This window comes from Sphaeramia orbicularis, chromosome 6 (assembly GCF_902148855.1).
Source record: "Sphaeramia orbicularis chromosome 6, fSphaOr1.1, whole genome shotgun sequence".
In the NCBI taxonomy this organism is placed as follows: domain Eukaryota; kingdom Metazoa; phylum Chordata; class Actinopteri; order Kurtiformes; family Apogonidae; genus Sphaeramia; species Sphaeramia orbicularis.
The window spans coordinates 38541406-38560419 of NC_043962.1; the positions used below are offsets into that span (position 1 = coordinate 38541406).

The 19014-nt window shown below is 35.4% G+C and overlaps 1 protein-coding gene across 1 annotated transcript; it reads right to left on the bottom strand.

Annotated features, from left to right (window-relative positions):
• Positions 1–1524: 1524 nt before the first annotated feature.
• Positions 1525–18737, bottom strand: si:ch211-284k5.2 (uncharacterized). Its single transcript, XM_030135609.1, has 6 exons — positions 18645–18737; positions 17301–17381; positions 15187–15290; positions 8688–8702; positions 3411–3594; positions 1525–1626 (listed from the first exon to the last, which is right to left on the bottom strand). The coding sequence occupies exons 1-6, from the start codon at positions 18735–18737 to the stop codon at positions 1525–1527; spliced, it is 579 nt and encodes a 192-aa protein (XP_029991469.1).
• Positions 18738–19014: the final 277 nt, after the last annotated feature.

Here is a 19014-nt window from a genome sequence, read left to right on the forward strand (position 1 = left end):
TTGTACACTCTTTAACCATGGTCCTCTTTGTTTTTTATTTTAATCAAAAATGCACCAGAATGTGGCTGTAAACTGTGCATTGTTGAGGTAAATACAGACTTAATGTTCATTATAAATGTTAAATGTCTCAGTACATAATGTGAAATAGGAATGATGAGCTCCTGTTGTTATGTTTTCTTCGTATCAGTCTGGGCATCTCTGCACATTTCTTGGACCATGTGTTTAATGAGACTCTGATTATAGAAACCAAATGAGCAGAGGGATGAGGCCCTGCTCATTTATAAGCACAGCATCCACTCCAATACTTTTCTGCTCCTAGTTGGAGTCATCATTAATCTTCTCCCTCCTTCTGCCTAACCCTGTCTCAACTATAATCACCAGAATAGACTCAGCAGAGCACAGGCGTGTCATCACTGCCACCTAGTGGGGAAAAGAAGACTGCAGGCGTTTCCATGGATTCCAGTGTCTGTGTGTCTATAGCTCAGGGGCCACATACAGCCTAATATGAAAATAAGTGGGCCGGACCAGTAAAATAATGTAAAATAATGTAAATAATAGGATAAGAACTTAGAAATAATATCAACTCCAAAGTTTTTTTTATGTTTTTGAGTGAAAAAAGTAAAATTCTGTAATTAAAATGTTTACATCTACGTACCGTACTTGAACGTAACATGAACAATTATAAACAACCTGACAATTCTTAAGAAAAATAACAATATTACACCTCAGTTTATCATTTATACATGTGCATCACAACTTACACATCACAGTGGATCTACAAATACACAAAACATTTGATAACAGGCAGAATGTTGTTAAAATACTACATACTTCTCTTAAGACATTTCAAGTTGTTCATATTTTTTATGAAAGGACAGTCTATAAATGTAAATGTTTTTGTGTAATTTAACTTTTCTGACATTAAAACAAAAAGAAAAAAATAGCTTTTTTTTCATTATTTATAGGTTATTATGATAGTATTTTACTGGTGTGACCCACTTTAGATTGAACATCCTTGACTGATAATACCTTCAGTGTAATTTTTACATTTCATAAATTCATCCCAGGGGCTGGATTGGACCCTTTGGCGGGCCAGTTTTGGCCCCCGGGCCGCGTGTTTGACACTTCTGTTTTACTGTGTTATGTTGTTGTGATGTGGTTTGTGTGTGACTATAATGAGCTGTTAGGAAGAAGAGCTAAATAAAACTTAATGGGGATCTTGATAAACAAACTGTGCAGAATGAGACATTATTGTGCATGCACTGCAAATATTGTTTCTGTCCAGTTCACTTAGATCTCATATAGAAGTGTGTGTGTGTGTGTGTGTGTGTGTGTGTGTGTGTGTGTGTGTGTGTGTGTGTGTGTGTGTGTGCATAAAATTAGCAACTTCCAGTAGAGGTTTGGAAAATAGAAAGCCTTAAATGAAAAATCATCAATCAAAAGCTCAACACGATGAAGGTTTAACAGAGGTTTTATTAGTCAACTTTGTTTTTCGGAGCCACAATCCCCTGAACCCTGTATGTTTCAGGTTTCTCTGCTGCTCTTGTTCTTGTCAGTCTTGTTGCTGTTGGTCTCAGACTGTTCACTCGTCTCCACAGTAGCAAACTTCACTTTTCTGTGAGACCTCTGCAGAAACAAACAGCACTGAGCATGTCTATTTTACAGACTACTGTCATAACAGCACTGTCCCATCCATTATCTATCTATCTATCTATCTATCTATCTATCTATCTATCTATCTATCTATCTATCTATCTATCTATCTATCTATCTATCTATCTATCTATCTATCTATCTATCTATCTATAGGATAGTTGTTTGCTATTTCAGCTCCTGCATTATTTGTTGCATGCATTTTTTCCTTCTTCATCTTTTCGTTACCAGGTGAACCACAGGCCACGACATCACAGAGCAGATTTAGTTTTGTTTGTTTTTTTTGGAGTGCAGTTATATTCTGTTGGTCTCATTTATAGGTCTAGTTATCACGATTTCAGTTTTTACATTATTTTCTGTGAATTTAAAACATGGATTCTGATATTTTAATGCTGTTTCCTCATTGCTTTTCTCCTTGGTGCCTTACAGTTTTGCACATTCCCGGTTGGAATATTTCAACTTCTTTTTGCACCTTACAGTTATTTTTCAGCACATTACAGTTATTATCCAGATTCTACCCAGATCTTTTTATACTTCTAATGTATAGTGTACAGTGTATTGTGTTTGGACTTGTGTTATATTTGTCTTTACTCATGTTTGCTGTGGTATTATATCACTATTGAACATGTCATGCTACTGCTACACTGTAATTTGCCAGTTTGGGATAAATAAAGTCCATCTATCTATCTATCTATCTATCTATCTATCTATCTATCTATCTATCTATCTATCTATCTATCTATCTATCTATCTATCTATCTATCTATCTATCTATCTATCTATCTATCTATCTATCTATCTATCTATCTATCTATCTATCTATACATTCATCTTATTACATTATGTAAGATTCAGCACATTTTTAACCTCTGAGGCTGATAATTTCACGAAAAAATTATAGACTAATTGTAGAAACATTATACATTAATGAAAAAATAATTATGAATATTTGATTTCTAAAAGTAGAGCCTCCTAAATTCCCCCCAAATCATACACTTTGGATCTTTAACAGATAAAAACAGATTAACCCATTAAAATAGTCATTATATAAAGTATCTATCAACACCTTGCACCCAAAGCTCTTATTATCATGTTGACAATTAAAAGAAATAACGACAGTTCTTCTTTCCTCTGAAGGGAACTAACTTGTTTTCTGTCATCCATCCATAAATCCATTTGCCTCACTAAGCACAGTTTTCACTCTATTAGACACTTGCTATGTATTGAATTGATGTTATTATTTTTTATTTATTCTAATTCTCTATTTATATAGATATATATATAAATACCAAATTTCTCATTTTCTTTTAAATTTAATTTCTCACTTGTTTGTGTTTTTTTCTACCTGTCTTTTTCTTTGCACATCTATCTATCTATCTATCTATCTATCTATCTATCTATCTATCTATCTATCTATCTATCTATCTATCTATCTTTACCATTTGTTAGTTAAAGGCCTTTTACGTGAAAGTACTTCATCATTCATTCAGTCCATTAAGCATCTGTTATCTGAGTTAAATCACATTTTTATAAGTGGTTGTCCCAGCTTTCTGTTGCTCTCTGTAATACATGTAATGAAGAAAATGACTGAGAGATGGATTCATTCAACACTTGAAGGGCTTCTGCTGAAAATTTTGCATCAATTTCATGCACAGTGATGGAAGAAAAAAGCCCAAAATACACGTTAACTACAAGTAATGTGCAAATGCGTTCACTTTGACCCACTTGGTGTCATTTCTTTCCTTTTCTGGACTCACCTGATTACTGTTAACTCTAGGTGGATATCTGGAAATATCATCCCTTCGCCGTGCCGCCCTCTCCCAGTCATCCAACCAGAGCTGGTGACGATATTCAGATTGTCTGGACATGATTCGCTGGTAGATGGCCTGATTCTGACGCCCAACCAGTAAAAGCTCTTCCTTCCGTTTGTCAGAGTTCAAACTGAGGAAGACAAACAGCAGAAGAAAACCGAAAGAAGAAGTTTTTGTTTAAGCAAAATGTAGCATTGAATTCACATATATAAGTAGTCTCCATTTCTTCGCTGTTAAGGATTGAAAACACCACTCAAATAGACAAGGATGGAAACTAATACTGCAATAGATGGCCAAAATAGTTATACAATGTGCTAAAAAGAATATTGTGTGCAATCAGGCAAATGAGACTTTATTTATAGTGCATTTAAGTCCAGGTGGAAGTACAATGTGTGGCAGGAAGTGTGAAACACACATTACAGCCAAAAACAAAATCAAAAACAAATCAAACAGCCAGAAAGATAGCTTTGATTTTATGACAGTTTTTGTTTTTCTGCACTGTTTTACATTTCAGTCTGAGGCACTACAGTCCAAGAAAAATCTGTGATAACTCTGCACTCCCTGCCAAGTATTTTAGATGAAAGTAGACAGTGAATACAGTGGAACATACAACAGCCAAAAGAACTATGGAGGTGGTGGTGGCAGAACTACAGATAAGAAACTAAATATTACTGTTTTTAGGTCAAAACTGCAGTGACTGACATTTTTGGGAGAGTTATTGAGGTAAAATTCCATAATGAACTTGAGAGGAAATAGGAATTCTCCCAACTCTGTCTCCTCCTGTTTTCATGCCATAGAAAATAGAGCCCATGATGAGACTATTAAATTTAACCTCCTTATGAGGAGTGCTATTGTGAACAAGAACCCTGACTTTCTTGTTTTTTTGCTTTTTTCTTTTTTTTTTTAACTGATTTTTTATTTGACATACACATATAGACACACATCCAACAAACATTTAGGAGATGTATAACATGTACAGTTTTATTTGCTTCACTTTATCTCAAATTCATGTTTTTTATTTTTTTTTAATTTTTTTATGGACTATGTCTTTGTGAGTAACAGTCAGTAGCTTATACTTCAATAACATAGCTCTCATAGTCAGTTCTTCAACTGCTGTACACATAAAAAGCTTAAAAAGAGAGAAAAAAAAAGGGGGGGGGGGGACAGAAAACAAAAAAAGAAAAGCAAAACAAAGTGGGGAAGTGACTAGAGTTGTGGTATTGCTTGTATTAATAATGTCCATCTTTTGACAAACAAGTCTGTTTTCAGCTGTAATCTTGCTGTGATCTTCTCCATGATAAATACCTGAAACCTGACTCTCTTACCGACAGAATAAGGCACAGAGGTTTACAACATAATCACGGCACCAGACAGGTTACCATGGGTTCACCTGGACCTTCCCAAACCAACAACAAATTAATAAAAATATTCAGTCTTTTACAGGGCCTCCAGTCTATGGAATAAATTACCTTCACACATCAAACACACTAAAAGCTAACATTCATTCAAAAAAACCCTCAAACAGGAACTACTCAAGGAAATGCAGTAATGCAAATGATTCTTTTGACTCTCGCAATCCAAGTTGTTGTAAAGATAAACACTTAAACGTTTTAAGGTTTATGTATTGAGATGAAATTTTCAGCTTGCTGATGATAACAATGAATTGTAAACTTGTTTTTATTTATGTATGTATTTTGTAACTGTATTTGTATTTTAACGGACCCCAGGAAGAGTAGCAAACACCATGATGGAAACTAATGGGGATCCGTATAAACAATAAACAATAAACTTTGGCCAATCACAGGTGTTTTCATACAGGTAAGGAGCAGACCCAAACATCCATCACCAACCAAAACCATCTACTGATCTAAACTGTTTAATACCTGTTGATCCACTAATCATATCAATAAATGTAAACAACAGGTGTAAAATGCAGTTTGTCAACTTTTCATGGTCATCACATATGACCCATTTGGATGTTCAGAGGCTTTGTAGTTACCATGGAAACATCGTCATCTTCTACAACATTGATTCACCAGTAAAACCCATGGGGTTGGATCATTGACAGTGTAAGGAGACACTGGTTTTACATTCAGTTATTCATATGTTTGCTGAAAAAGTCATTTCACTTTTCTCTGTTTTGATGTAATAATCAATGAATTACCTGAATTGCTAACTTTGCACACTCCAGTCAGGGCACTTTGGTCTGCTGACCAGTTGTTCCTGGATTATCTAGACTGCAGACCGGAGGGGAAAGGGCTTTTTCGGTTGCTGGCCCTAAACTTTGGAATTCTCTCCCCCTGAACATTAGAGCTGCTACCTCTGTTGACAGTTTCAAATCGCTGCTTAAAACTCACTTTTTTGCACTGGATTTTAATATGAGCTGATCTGGACATTTTACTTATCGTAGAGTTTTAAATGACTGTATTTAGTGTTTATATTTATTGTTTTAATATTTTTAATGCATGAACTATGTGTCAGTATGGTTTTATTCCATTTATTGCATTTGACTTATATTCTGTTTCATGATTATGTACAGCACTTTGGGGTAGTAATGTCAGTTTTTAAATGTGCTATATAAATATAATGTGCTTAACCTTAAACCTCCTATCCATCCCCTGCTCCAACTTCTCAACAAAAGGTGACTGTGCTTTTGAAATTCTGGCCCCAACCCTTTGGAATAGTCTCCCCCATTACATCAGATCATCAGATTTTATAGACGCCTTCAAGCAACTCTTAAAAACTCACTTTTATAAACAAGCATTTTATTAAATCTCTTCTGTTTACGCCCCAGTGAATTCATGTTACTGACTTGACTTCTTCCTTGGGGTCTCTGTGCTTTATCGCCTCACAGGTTTTCCCAGGATCATAACAGGTTTTCCTAAGATCATCTCTGGACCTGCTGCTGTGGTCCTGCCTCTCTCCACCTTCGTCATCACCACTCACTTATCCATATAGTTACGATAGTGTTTATTATACTGTTCTATACATGTTCTAGTTCAGTTATCTGTGCATGTGTCTCCCCCTACCTCCCCCCTCTCCACCAGTCTCTCTCTATCTCTATCACTCTCTCTTTTCTCCTCCTTTACTTTCTCGCTTTAACCCCAACTGGTCAAAGCAGACAGCCATCCTTCAGGAGTCTGGGTCTGCTCGAGGTTTCTGCTGTTAAAGGGAAGTTTTTCTTCGGCACTGTCACCAGTCATTAAGTGTTTGCTCCTGGAGGATTCTGTTGGGTTTCTGTAAAGTGGCTTAAAATTTGATTTGATTTGATTTGATCTATCTTTCCTTTATGTGAAGCACTTTGTGACATGTTGTTTTAAAAAGTGCTATATAAATAAAGCTTAACTTACTTACTTACTTACTTACTTACTTACTTACTTACTTACTTACTTACTACAGTCTACTCTCGTTATACCGCCAACTTCCGTTCACGGCCAAATTGGCGGTGTAGCGAAAATGGCGTTACAACGGGTTGCGTCCATAATGTGCATGTCTTTACTATATGATGTCTATGCTGCCTCCGTTAACCCGTTCTAATTGCGTTTCTAAATAAATCTTGATTCTGTTATGTTGGAAGGGATCATTTAAAGTGGGGAAACATTTTAAGCATTATTATACCGTGTCGGGAAATGACATCCCATCATCTTGAGGCTTTGGCTTAATCCCACGTCCTCTTCCCGACATCCTGACCTACTGAGTGTTCTGCGATAAATGAACGGTGGCCGTTCCGTAGACCTACTCGTAGCTTGTCGCGATCAGCGTCTGGCGCGTTTGTTTCAGTGCATTGTTAAAATTTATGTGTACTCCATGGCAATCACGCTGGCGGTATAACGGTCGGGAAATCAATGGTATAAGTGTTGTTTGTGCATGGAACTGGGCTGGCGGATGGCGATAGGCGGAAATGGCGGTAGCTAATGGAAGAATGCATTGGGGATTTTTGTGCAATGGTTTTGGTCGGCGGTGAGCGAAATGGCGGTATAACGGCGGGCGGTTTAACGAGAGTAGACTGTATATGAATAAACCTTGACCTTAACCTTGAATTTAGACTGAATTTTTGTGAGCATCTAAATAAAGTCTAGGAAATTAGATACAGGATAATATATGATTTACAGTGAAAATGCAAAATACAGAGGATAATATTAATATAAATGGTGATAAATCACTTGATAAAAGTTAAATAGGGAGAAAAATTCATTTGGGAATGAACACTGGTTCTTTATGGGTTAAATTCATGATCCACATCTGTACTCTCCATTCGTTGTCACATTTAGTCAGATGTGACTCTACTGGTCTAACACAGAAGTATGATCTGTTCCCCACCACCATGACAGAGTCAGGTTCATCTATATTTATAGTTAGTCTTTTGATTTGGATCAAGAAGAAGCTGCAGCAGAGGGAGGCACTTTCTTGTATTTTTCCCCATGATTTCAGCCCCTGCAGCAAAACATGGCTCTAAATGCTACTCAGTAGCTAGAATAAAATGTTACTGTTGTACATTTCTGTTAGTCCTGCAGAGCCAGACCGATCTCCACACTTTGTTAACATTGTGCCAGTGCTGTTGATGCGTCTACCATCCTCCGCTGTCATTCAGGAATAGGAATAAAAGTTATTTGACCAGTTGTTGGGCAGTGCTGAGTTCAATAACAATGGGAGAGAAATTGTTTGTTGGTGAACATATGCGGTTGAAGAAGCATATTATGGTACTAGAATGGCATGTGCCTTTGTCAATACTTGTCATTTTCAGGGTTGCAGCACTGACGTTGTTGGTCTTTCAAGTAGCAAGGGGGACATTCAAAGCAATCATGCACAGATGAAAAGAAGGATAATGATGGTCCTGCCACTGTGTGATGGAAATATTCACCCTTATTCTAGCAGAGAACCTCCAGTAAACCAGACTATATCTCTGCAAATCACAGATACTTGGAACCTCTCAGATGTATCAAGTTGTCATGAAAAGACAGATTTTTTTTTTTTTCCTTGAAAGACAGTTGTTCAGGGTAGATGGTGAATGTATAAAATCCAGGAGTCTGACACGTTCTAGATTCAAGGTTCTTTACTGTCATTCAATATTCAGTTCAGTATTGGTGCATGTGCATGTCTGCATATGTGAACCATACTGACAAATAAAGATTCTTAATTTTCAATTAATTAAATTCCTAATATGTAACATGACTAACAAAATTATAATCCACAGTATTGACAGTGAAGCTGACATTTAAAAACACACATCTACTGTAACTGACTTTGCATCCTAGTTCCTATAGATTTAGTAGTTTAGCACATAAGCAAAACCTAATTACCCCTCCAAGGGTAATTAGGGGAGGCAAGGGGTATTGTTTTTGGTTCGATTTGTTTGTTTCTTAGTTTTTTAACACTCCAGCAGCAAAGCTATTAGTTGAATTCATACTAAATTGGGTTTATAGATTTCCAGTGACCCAGGATAGAACTGATTACATTTTGTGAAAAGTAGGTTAAAGTTACAATTTTTTTTTAGGAATTTTAAAAAATCTTTTTTTTTCCCATTTACTTATAACGGGTAAAATTTCAAATGTCTGTATTAGCAAAACTACTGGTTGAATTCATACCAAATTGAGTACATAGATTGCCAGTAAACCAGAATAAATGTGATTACATTTTGGGAAAAGTAGGTCAAAGTTCCCATTTTTTATGAAGCTTTAAAATCTTTTTTTCTTTCCTTTAACTCATAATGGGAGAAATTTCAAATATCTATAAAAACATAAATTTTGTTTCAATTTACTTTTTTTTGTTTTGCGATCCAATTTTTATTTTCATTTTCATATCATTTAACAAATGAAGTCCAGCAGAGGTATTTCAGAGGATACAATATTACTTGAATGGAGTCTCAGAACTTTTTGAGCTTTGGGTCAGGACCGAAAGGACAGGATCCCGGATACAAGCGGTCGAAATGAGTTTCCTCCGCAGGGTGGCTGGGCGCACCCTTAGGGATAGGGTGAGGAGCTCAGATACCAGGGAGGAGCTCAGAGTAGAGCCGCTGCTCCTCCACATCGAGAGGGGCCAGCTGAGGTGGCTCGGGCATCTGTTTCGGATGCCTCTTGGACACCTCCCTGGGGAGGTGTTCCGGGCATGTCCCGCCGGGAGGAGACCTTGGGGAAGACCTAGGACACATTGGAGAGACTATGTCTCTGGGCTGGCCTGGGAACGCCTCGGGGTCCCCCTGGAAGAGCTGGAGGAGGTGTCTGGGGAGAGGGAAGTCTGGGCATCCCTGCTTAGACTGTTGCCCCCGCGACCCGGCCCCGGATAAGCGGTGGATAATGGATGGATGGATGGATGGATGGAGTCTCAGAACAAGAATACCAACAGTGGGCCCAAGACATAAGAACGTGTCATGGGATACCATAGAACACAGTGATAGTATGATGATAATAAAAGAAAAAAAAAGTAAGGTTAATTACACACTCAAAAAAATAAAAACTCATACATAATCTACAAAAATACACACATGAACACATAAAACATACAGACACATAGAGACACACAAACATGTATAGACAAGACAGAGGGGACTAAGGTGAGAGAGCCAGTGGCAAAATTAACTTATTACTTTGGTTCAATTTACTTCAGACTTGGCACATATATAGAGGCAACTGATATGCTGACGTCAGCACATGCATAGACATGATGACATCAGCTGGATCGATGCCAAAATAAGCTACAATACATGCAAGGGGCGGGGTTTGTTGTGCCTGGCACCACTTGTTATAACTTGTTATTTTCAAGTGATGCAGTTGTTTCACTTCTGTTCCTTCAAAATGCAGAAAGCACCACGAGCAGTTTAAAGACTTAAAAAATTTTACTTTAAATAATTGTTTTGATTGGAAACAGCATGATGCAAGTTTTTTTTAGATACTTCTTAATTTTTTATGGAATGTCCTTTGCAATGAATACCATTTAGTTGATTTTTGTTTGTTTTTTTAAGTAAAGCTGTCAATCTCTTGTCACCTACAGAGGACAAATATGCATTACTGGGTCTCAAAAGGATATGTATTGATACAGAGATGTTGAAATTATATATGGTTAGCAGAAATATACAGTGAAAACATTTGATTATGGTGAATGGGTTGTTAAACATCTGCTAATACTGTTTTGTAAAGGTTAATACTGTATGTTAGCTAACATTCCCTTTTTTCCTATAAAGCAGGGGTGTCAAACTTATTTTAGTTCAGGGGCCACATCCACCCTAATATGACATAAAGTGGGCTGGACCAGTAAAATAATATAAACAATAGGATAAGAACTTTTGAGTGAAAAAAGTAAATTCCATAAAATAAAAAATACCCTTAATTATGCTCAAAAATCCTACAATACATGCAAAAATAGACTTAAATATGCTTAAATATCCTACAATACACGCAAAAATACACTTAAATATGCTTAGATATCCTACAATACACGCAAAAATACACTTAATTATGCTCAAAAATCCTACAATACATGCAAAAATACACTTAAATATGCTTAAATATCCCACAATACATGCAAAAACACACTTAAATATGCTTAAATATCCTGCAATACATGCAAAAATACACTTAATTATGCTCAGAAATCCTACAATACACGCAAAAATACACTTAAATATGCTTAAATATCCTGCAATACATGCAAAAATACACTTAAATATGCTTAAATATCCTACAATACACACAAAAATACACTTAAAATTCCATAATTAAAATGTTTACATCTACGAATTGTACTTGAACATAACATGAACAAATATGAATGACCTGAAAATTCTTTAGTAAAATAAGTGCAATGTTAACAATATTACGCCTTAGTTTATCATTTATACATGTGAATCACAACTTAGAGATCACAGTGGATCTACAAATGCACAAAACATTAAATAACAGGGAGAATATTATTAAAATTCCACATACTTCTCTTAAGACATTTCAGATATTCACTTTTTTTTTTTGTAAAACACTAGTCTGTAAATGTGAACATTTTTGTGTAATTTTACACTTTTTACACTAAAACAAAGAGACAAATGTGCAGTTTTCATTATTTATCGTTTATTATGACAGTATTTTACTGTTCTGATCCACTTTAGAATTAATTGACTTAAAATTATTTTAACATCCTTTATTGTTAATATTTTCAGTGTAATTTTTGCATTTCACAAATTCATCCCAGGGGCTGGATTGAACCCTTTGGCGGGCCGGATTTGGCCCCCAGGCCGCATGTTTGACACCCCTGCTATAAGGCGATTTTATATCAGCATCTGGCAGTTTGTTCTATATGATATTAGCCAAAAATAGGTTAGTTCAGGTTTCATGAATAGAGCAGCAGACTATTTGAGAAGTCAGGAGTCATTTTATTGCTGTTATGTCTTCGTAGATAGCTGGAGGAAGAAGAGAAGAGAGGCACGGAATACGAAACAAACCTCAGCTGATTTAGAGAAGTTTTGCCACTCCTGTCAAGATAAATGGGAGCAGATAAATACCAGAGACTGTCACCACCATCACATATCCCTTCCCAGCTCAATAATTCAACACCATAACAGAGCAGGGCTGGTCACATCAATTATTTAAAGGTCCAACAAGGCACACTGGCATCATCATCGCAATGTTAAAAACCTGAGAGGATGAAGGCAGCGGCGTCAAAGTCAACAAAACTCCATGGTAGCGACTACGACAACAAACCAACAATAGGGATCCAAGAGTTTTAGTGATCTTTTCTACACATGTAAACATAGATTGCTTATATGTAAACTGGAAGTAATTACACTAAATATGGAACTGCATTAAATGGTAACATGTATAACACAAATATAAAATATAATACATTACATGGCATGACACAAGAAATTACATGTTATAGAATTATACCTAATGCAATAATATACACTAATACAAAAGATATATTAATTGACTCTTGAGGGGTTTATCTGGAAGTAGATATGAGAAAAGGAAAAGTGCTTCCATATGTATTTCTGTCTTAATATATTTTTTAGATGCCATTTCAATCTTTAGGCTTTAGTGGGACAAATGTTCTGGTTTATTCCATATATACAGATACAAAGAAGACTCATACTGCTGCTTCTATCAAATACAAGAACATGAATTTACATCTATCTACCATCTGAAAATCCTGCCCCCGCATGAACTGAATATAAATTTAAACTATAAGTGTTTTGTGTAGTTATTGTAAATTCTAGATAAGGCTTATGTAGTTTGTAGGGCATTTATGTTTGACTCTTTCAGTCCAAAATTGATATGTTTCCAAATATTTTGTCACAACTTCCAATTTTTTTTTGTCTTTCCCATGTAATTTACCATCATCTATATTATAAAAGGGAAGTGGACTTTGTTTGTGTCTGTGTGTCTCAGGCATCATACAAAATCTGGAAAGAGCTGACAGCTTGGCATACATATGTATTTTTGGTCAAGGAACAGACTAGCGAAAATGACAAGTTGATAGGACCAATATTTTGGGAGATATTAGTCATTTTGGAATACAATAGCCTTACAATCATGCTGCCATTCCCAGAAGAATAAAGATTGAAAGAAAGAGGGAAGATATGTCATCCAAAACATACAGTAGTAGTTAGTGTCACTTGGGGAGAAATTGACTCCAAACTTGGTATACAGCTTCTTTATGATGATGTCAACAACAGTTAATGAAATCATTTGGATCCGGATCTGATTCTGGATTTGGTGCGACTTTGAAAAATTTCCCCATTATAAGAGATAGGAAGTGGATTGATACAGTAACTCAGTAAATATAAATGATATCAAGTGTAAATTTCTACAGTCCAGCCCTGATGGGGAGATGACCAAAACATAATGTCCACATGCTGATCAGGATCTTCTTCTGGATCTGGGAACTTACGGAAAATTTAACGTGGGCTCTGATGGGGAAAACATTTCAATCATCTTCTTCTCCGAAACTCCAGTTCTGACTGACTTCAAACTTGGTATACAGCTTCTGTATGATGATGTCAACACAAGGTATTGAAATTATTTAGATCCGGATCAGATTCTGGATTTGGTGCCACTTTAAAAAGTTTTCCCATTGTAAGAGATAGGAAGTGGATTGATCCAATAAATTAGTAAGTATCAATGATATCAAGTTGGAATTTGAACTTTTTACAGATCTGATTGGAATATGACCAAAACATGGGCTATTTCTGTAATATAATAAATACACAGAACTGGGTGATAATAAATGGCATCTGGATACATTTCCCAAAGCTTTTCATTTGGCCGGTAAGCTACAGGGCCATGGTCCTATTTTTTATCATCCATGTTCCGGACTATTGTCAATTCACCTAATAAGTTGCAAAATGTAATTTTAGCTGTGTCTATTTACTTTTCCAGCCTTTTGTTGCACTCATGCTAATGTTTTGGAGTTGTGCTGCAGCAAAAAAATATGATAATTTTCTCTTAAAAGTGTACATTTTCACAGTTTATACTTATGATATAATATTTGTTCTATTCTGTGTAAAATGGGTTTATAAGATTTAATCATTACTTTATGGTTTTATTTACAGTTTGCACAGCATCCCAACTAGTTTAGGAATCTAGGGTTGTGATAAGACAGAAATGCATACTGTCAGCCTCATGGTATGATTGCCTAAGTTGTTTTTGGCCAAATTGTGATATCTGTGTAACTTCACTCCCCAAACACTGCACTGTAAAAAAAAAAAAAAAAAAAAAGGTAATATTCTGGCAGAAAATGCTGAAAAAATACTGCTAAGTAACGGAAAATAACCATCTCATAAAAATACGGTAATTTTCCATAATTAAAATACAGTTTTTTGCCCTAACTTTTTATGAGATTTTGCTTTTTTTTTTTTTGTTTTTACTATTTAATGTTTAATAAAGACTATTTCCATGTATTAAAACAATCAAATTACATATATATATATATATATATATATATATATATATATATATATATATATATATATATATATATATATATATATATATATATATATAAATAATTTTCAATAAGACTAAGTTGTACAATCCACAGATAAAAACTGTATTTTGTCAGTTTATTGGTGCTTATACATGTTATACATTCACAAAAATACATTTATTCAACATTTTTGTTGTGAAACCTCCCATAATTACACAAGATATTTATTAATTAACAAACAAGTCTTGTTAAACTTACAGAACAAATACTTCTTTTACAGTTAATTGTCAATAATTTAAATAATTAAAATTTGTTATTTTTTACAGTATTAAACTTTAAATTAACAGTTTAATCTCATAGAAAAGAAATATTGGTGAAATTATGATACATTTGCAAATGTATTTTAACTGTATTTTTCTGTGAAAAAACTAAAAAAAATTCTTTAAAAAAAATTAAAATTTTCTAGTTATTCAGAGCTACAGTTTTTTTTTTTTTTTCGTGTTATTTTACATTTGACATGTAAAATCACAGACTATTTTTGTAATTTCATTGATATTTTCCTGTAACATAAAAATGAAGGAAAAATCTATACAATAAACAGTAAAAATTCTGTTAAATTACAGATTTTTTTACAACGTGCTGCTTCATTTTCATTGGTCATGACCTGAAAAAACTACCAATTACGCTAACGGTATGGAGCCATAAGGTTTTCCTGACTTAACTTTCCATTACATTTCAAAACATAGTCTCTGACTTCATCACAGGACAAAACGTGACATGACACAACAGAACCTACCTCTTCAGATGGTACTGGTTCTTATGGTCCACCAGGCCTTTTGAGCACACAATGTTGGCCAGTTTGGAGGCCAGGAGGCGGTTATCTCTGTCGATGACGGACAGACGCTCATCCTGCAGCTGTAGACAAACCAGAGCCTTCAGAGATTCTGTAACACTCTGAATTAAAAACAGTCAGACAGAACCTTCTGTCTGTCAGGACACTGGATGCATTTGAGTTGAATTTGGTTGCTGAATGTCAGGGTTTTATTTTTCAACCCACTTCCATATTTTGAAGATGTTTTTAAGTCTAACACAGCTACAGTTTTCATTTATTTATTTGTTTTGAGCCAAGGAAAAAATTTTACATTTTTAGTGTACATGGAACTAATATCAGAGCAAGTACATTAATAAATAAAGGTGATCAAGACAAAATAGTAACTGCTATGTGCACTAGTAATCATAAAATAAATTCAATATGTACTGCTCAGAAAGGAATGGGAAGAAGAAAACTTATTAAATCCCACCTCCATCTCACATTTATACACCATAACACATTACCTTTGCTTCCTTAATGATATAGTAACATCTGTTTAGAGTCCTCATAATGTAAATAACCAATAGTAAACAGATTAGAAAAGCTGATGTATATTACACATAGTTACTATCTAAACTAGAAAAGCACTCGGAGAGCACAGACCTCCGCCAAGGCAGATCATTGCCTGCCCCCCCACCCCCCCCACCCCCCCCACCAAAATTTAATCATTTGTTACTTGTGCCAGTATCAACGTTTACTGAAATTTTCATCCAAATCCATCCATAACTTTTTGAGTTATCTTGCACACGGACAAAAAAACCAGATAGACAAACCAATGCAACAATTTAAAATACCATATATTTCAACAATAATCACATCCCAACAATGGTAATGGAAGTGACACATACCAACACGGTAAACAATAACAAACACATACCAACAAAGGGAAGAAAGAGCCAAGGGTTTAACCCATTAAGACCCAGCGCTACGTTGTGAAATGTTCTCTCTATTTAACCTTTCTTAAGTGATTTATCATCATTTATTGAATATAATCCTCTGTATTTTGCATTTTTAAAAATGAAAATCAGATATTTTTCCATATTTAATTCACTGATTATGTAGATGTTCATTAAAAACTGATTAAAGTTGATTATCATAATATCAGAAACAGAGAAAAATGAAGAAAACAGGACTTTTTCAACAAAATCTATCATTAACTGAACATAAACCCAGTGTGTCCATCCACTGTCATTGATCCAACTCCATGGGTTTTACTGGTGAATCAATGTTGTAGAAGATGATGGTGTTTCCATGTTCAATGCGGAGCCTCTGAATGTCCAAATGGGTCATATCTGATGACCAGGAAGAGATGATAAACTGTATTTTACATCAATTATTTACATGTATTGATAGAATTAGAGGATCAACAGGTATTAGACAGTTTAGGTCAGTGGATGGTTTTGGTGGCTGGTGGCTGTTTGGGTCTTTATGGGTGCAGTGAAATCTGAGGGGTGATGATTGTGATGATGCTACTATATGTTTTGTCATTTAACCCTTTCATGCACGAATTATGAGAACCTTGATCAAAAATTTTTCCTGAGTGTTTTTATTCCTCTTTAGGCCTGAAAAAAACAATGTGATAGAAAATTTTCTTCTGAAAAATAAATTAAAAATAAAATAAAAATAATTTAATTAAACAAAAAAAAACATTAAAAAAAGTAATGATGACAAAAAAAAATTCTTATGAACCTATTTTTCATGAAGTTGCAAAAATATCCACTCAGCTGGACACCACACGCTTAATTTTTGACACACAGAAACATGTATTTACTGATAAATTGTGTGAAAACTGTGGAGAAGGCTTGTGATTCTGGGGGTTTATCCTCAGGAGAGATCTACACAATGTTACCAATTCATGTCAGAAAAGATATGTAGTGTCTTAAAACTTTAATAAAGAAATGTGTAAAAAAAAAAAAAAAAAAAAAAAAAAAGACAAAGACAAAAACAAAAACAACGAAAAGAACAACAAAATCCATGAATATACAAGAGAACAGCTGTAGAATAGCTGTCCACTGTAGTGACCACTATGCAAGAAAGGGTTAATGTTCACAAACCTGTAGCTTCTTGAGCTTGAGTTGGACATGAGTGGGCGTCCTCGTGCCCTTGTTGTCCACTACAGGCAAAGCAGACGTCACCTGAATGTAAACACAGGGTGGATGGGGCTTAAACTGAGAGCAAAGGTACTTAAAGTATGAAGTTGAGCTCTATTCTTAATTTAACTCCCTAAATGACACAACAAACAAAGGAGTATCAGTAATCCAACAAAAAGAAAAACAGTCAAAAAAGTATTTATTCAATAAGAAATTACTGAAATTACTACAGGATATGGAATGAAAACCATGTGCATGTACAACCACAATGTACATATGTAAATACTATTTGATCATTTACTTTCAAGTACACTGATTAATAATTTTATTTATTATAATCATGTGCACTGACACTAAAGAATCTATCTATCTGTCTATCTATCTATCTATGTATCTGTCTGTCTGTCTATCTTTCTGTCCATCCGTCTGTCCGTCCGTCTATTATTTTTTTCTTGTCTGAAACAGCATTTTTCATCATTTGTTTGCTACAGTCATTCTGTCGGTCACGTTGACACTCTAACCAAGCACTGGATGAATTTGAAACACATTCATGGTTTTATAATCGTTTTGTCATCTGACCGTCCGTCTGTCTATCTGTCCATTCAACGACATATTCGCATTACCTGAAGAATGCATTGACGTGTCTGCACCAAATGTATACTGTGGATGCATCCTGGCATGGAGCAGAAGCCTGTTGAACATAAGTGACCTTGACCTAGTTTTTCAAGGTCAAATGGCCTTGTGTAGATATAATATCCGAGTACTTTCAAATATAAATATGCATGTAATAAATTTTACACAAAGTCAACCTAATCTAAATTATAGGGTAGCAACTTTCAACACAATCTTATTCTATATTCGGTGGGGTATTAAAAGTGCACAGCACTTTATGTTTCATCCTGTAGAAGTGTTTCTTTCTCATCAGTGTGAGTCATCGCTAACACAGATATTTCCCTCAGGATCTGAAGCAAACCAGAGCTTAACAGAGTGAAAATTGGACTCTAATTTACTGAATGGCACGACACACAATTTCACATTAACAATAATACTGATGCTGTTTTGTTTCTATGTAATTAGGTTGTTTTGTACAGCTTTTATTTGTTTCTCACCCAGTGTCTCTGTGTCCTTCATCAGTCGACCACCTTGAATACACCACAGTTTCTCTCACCATAGTTTCACCAGTGTTTCATGTCCTACACTCTCTCCCTTCAAACCAACAGCAGTCATGTGTTTTCCTCTTAAAATACATGGAAGAAAAGCACAACACACATCCCACTGCAGCTCCTTTACTCCTGTCCGTCCTCTTACCTTCCTGCGGTGGTTGTCAAAGTTGTTCTGGTCCCATCGCTGCTGCAGGTAGCGGTTGGTGACGGGCTTTAATGGCTGGTACGACCTGTGCATGCTGCTCCCTCTGGCTATCACACACTTACACCTTGAATTCTCTAAGATGAACCCAGCAGGAGGTTTGTGTTTGCTTACCGGGGGGTTGTCTCCATGGAGATACATCCCTCTTTATCTCATGGCAGCCAGGTAAGGTTCCTATTAATTATTACTGAGGTGATCTATTTTAACACCATGGGAAGTGTGGGAGAGGAGGGTATTTAGCAAAATTACCCAGTTGGACAAATGCCAGAAATGTCAATCAGATCCAAGTAGGATGGATCCAGTGGAATCAGTC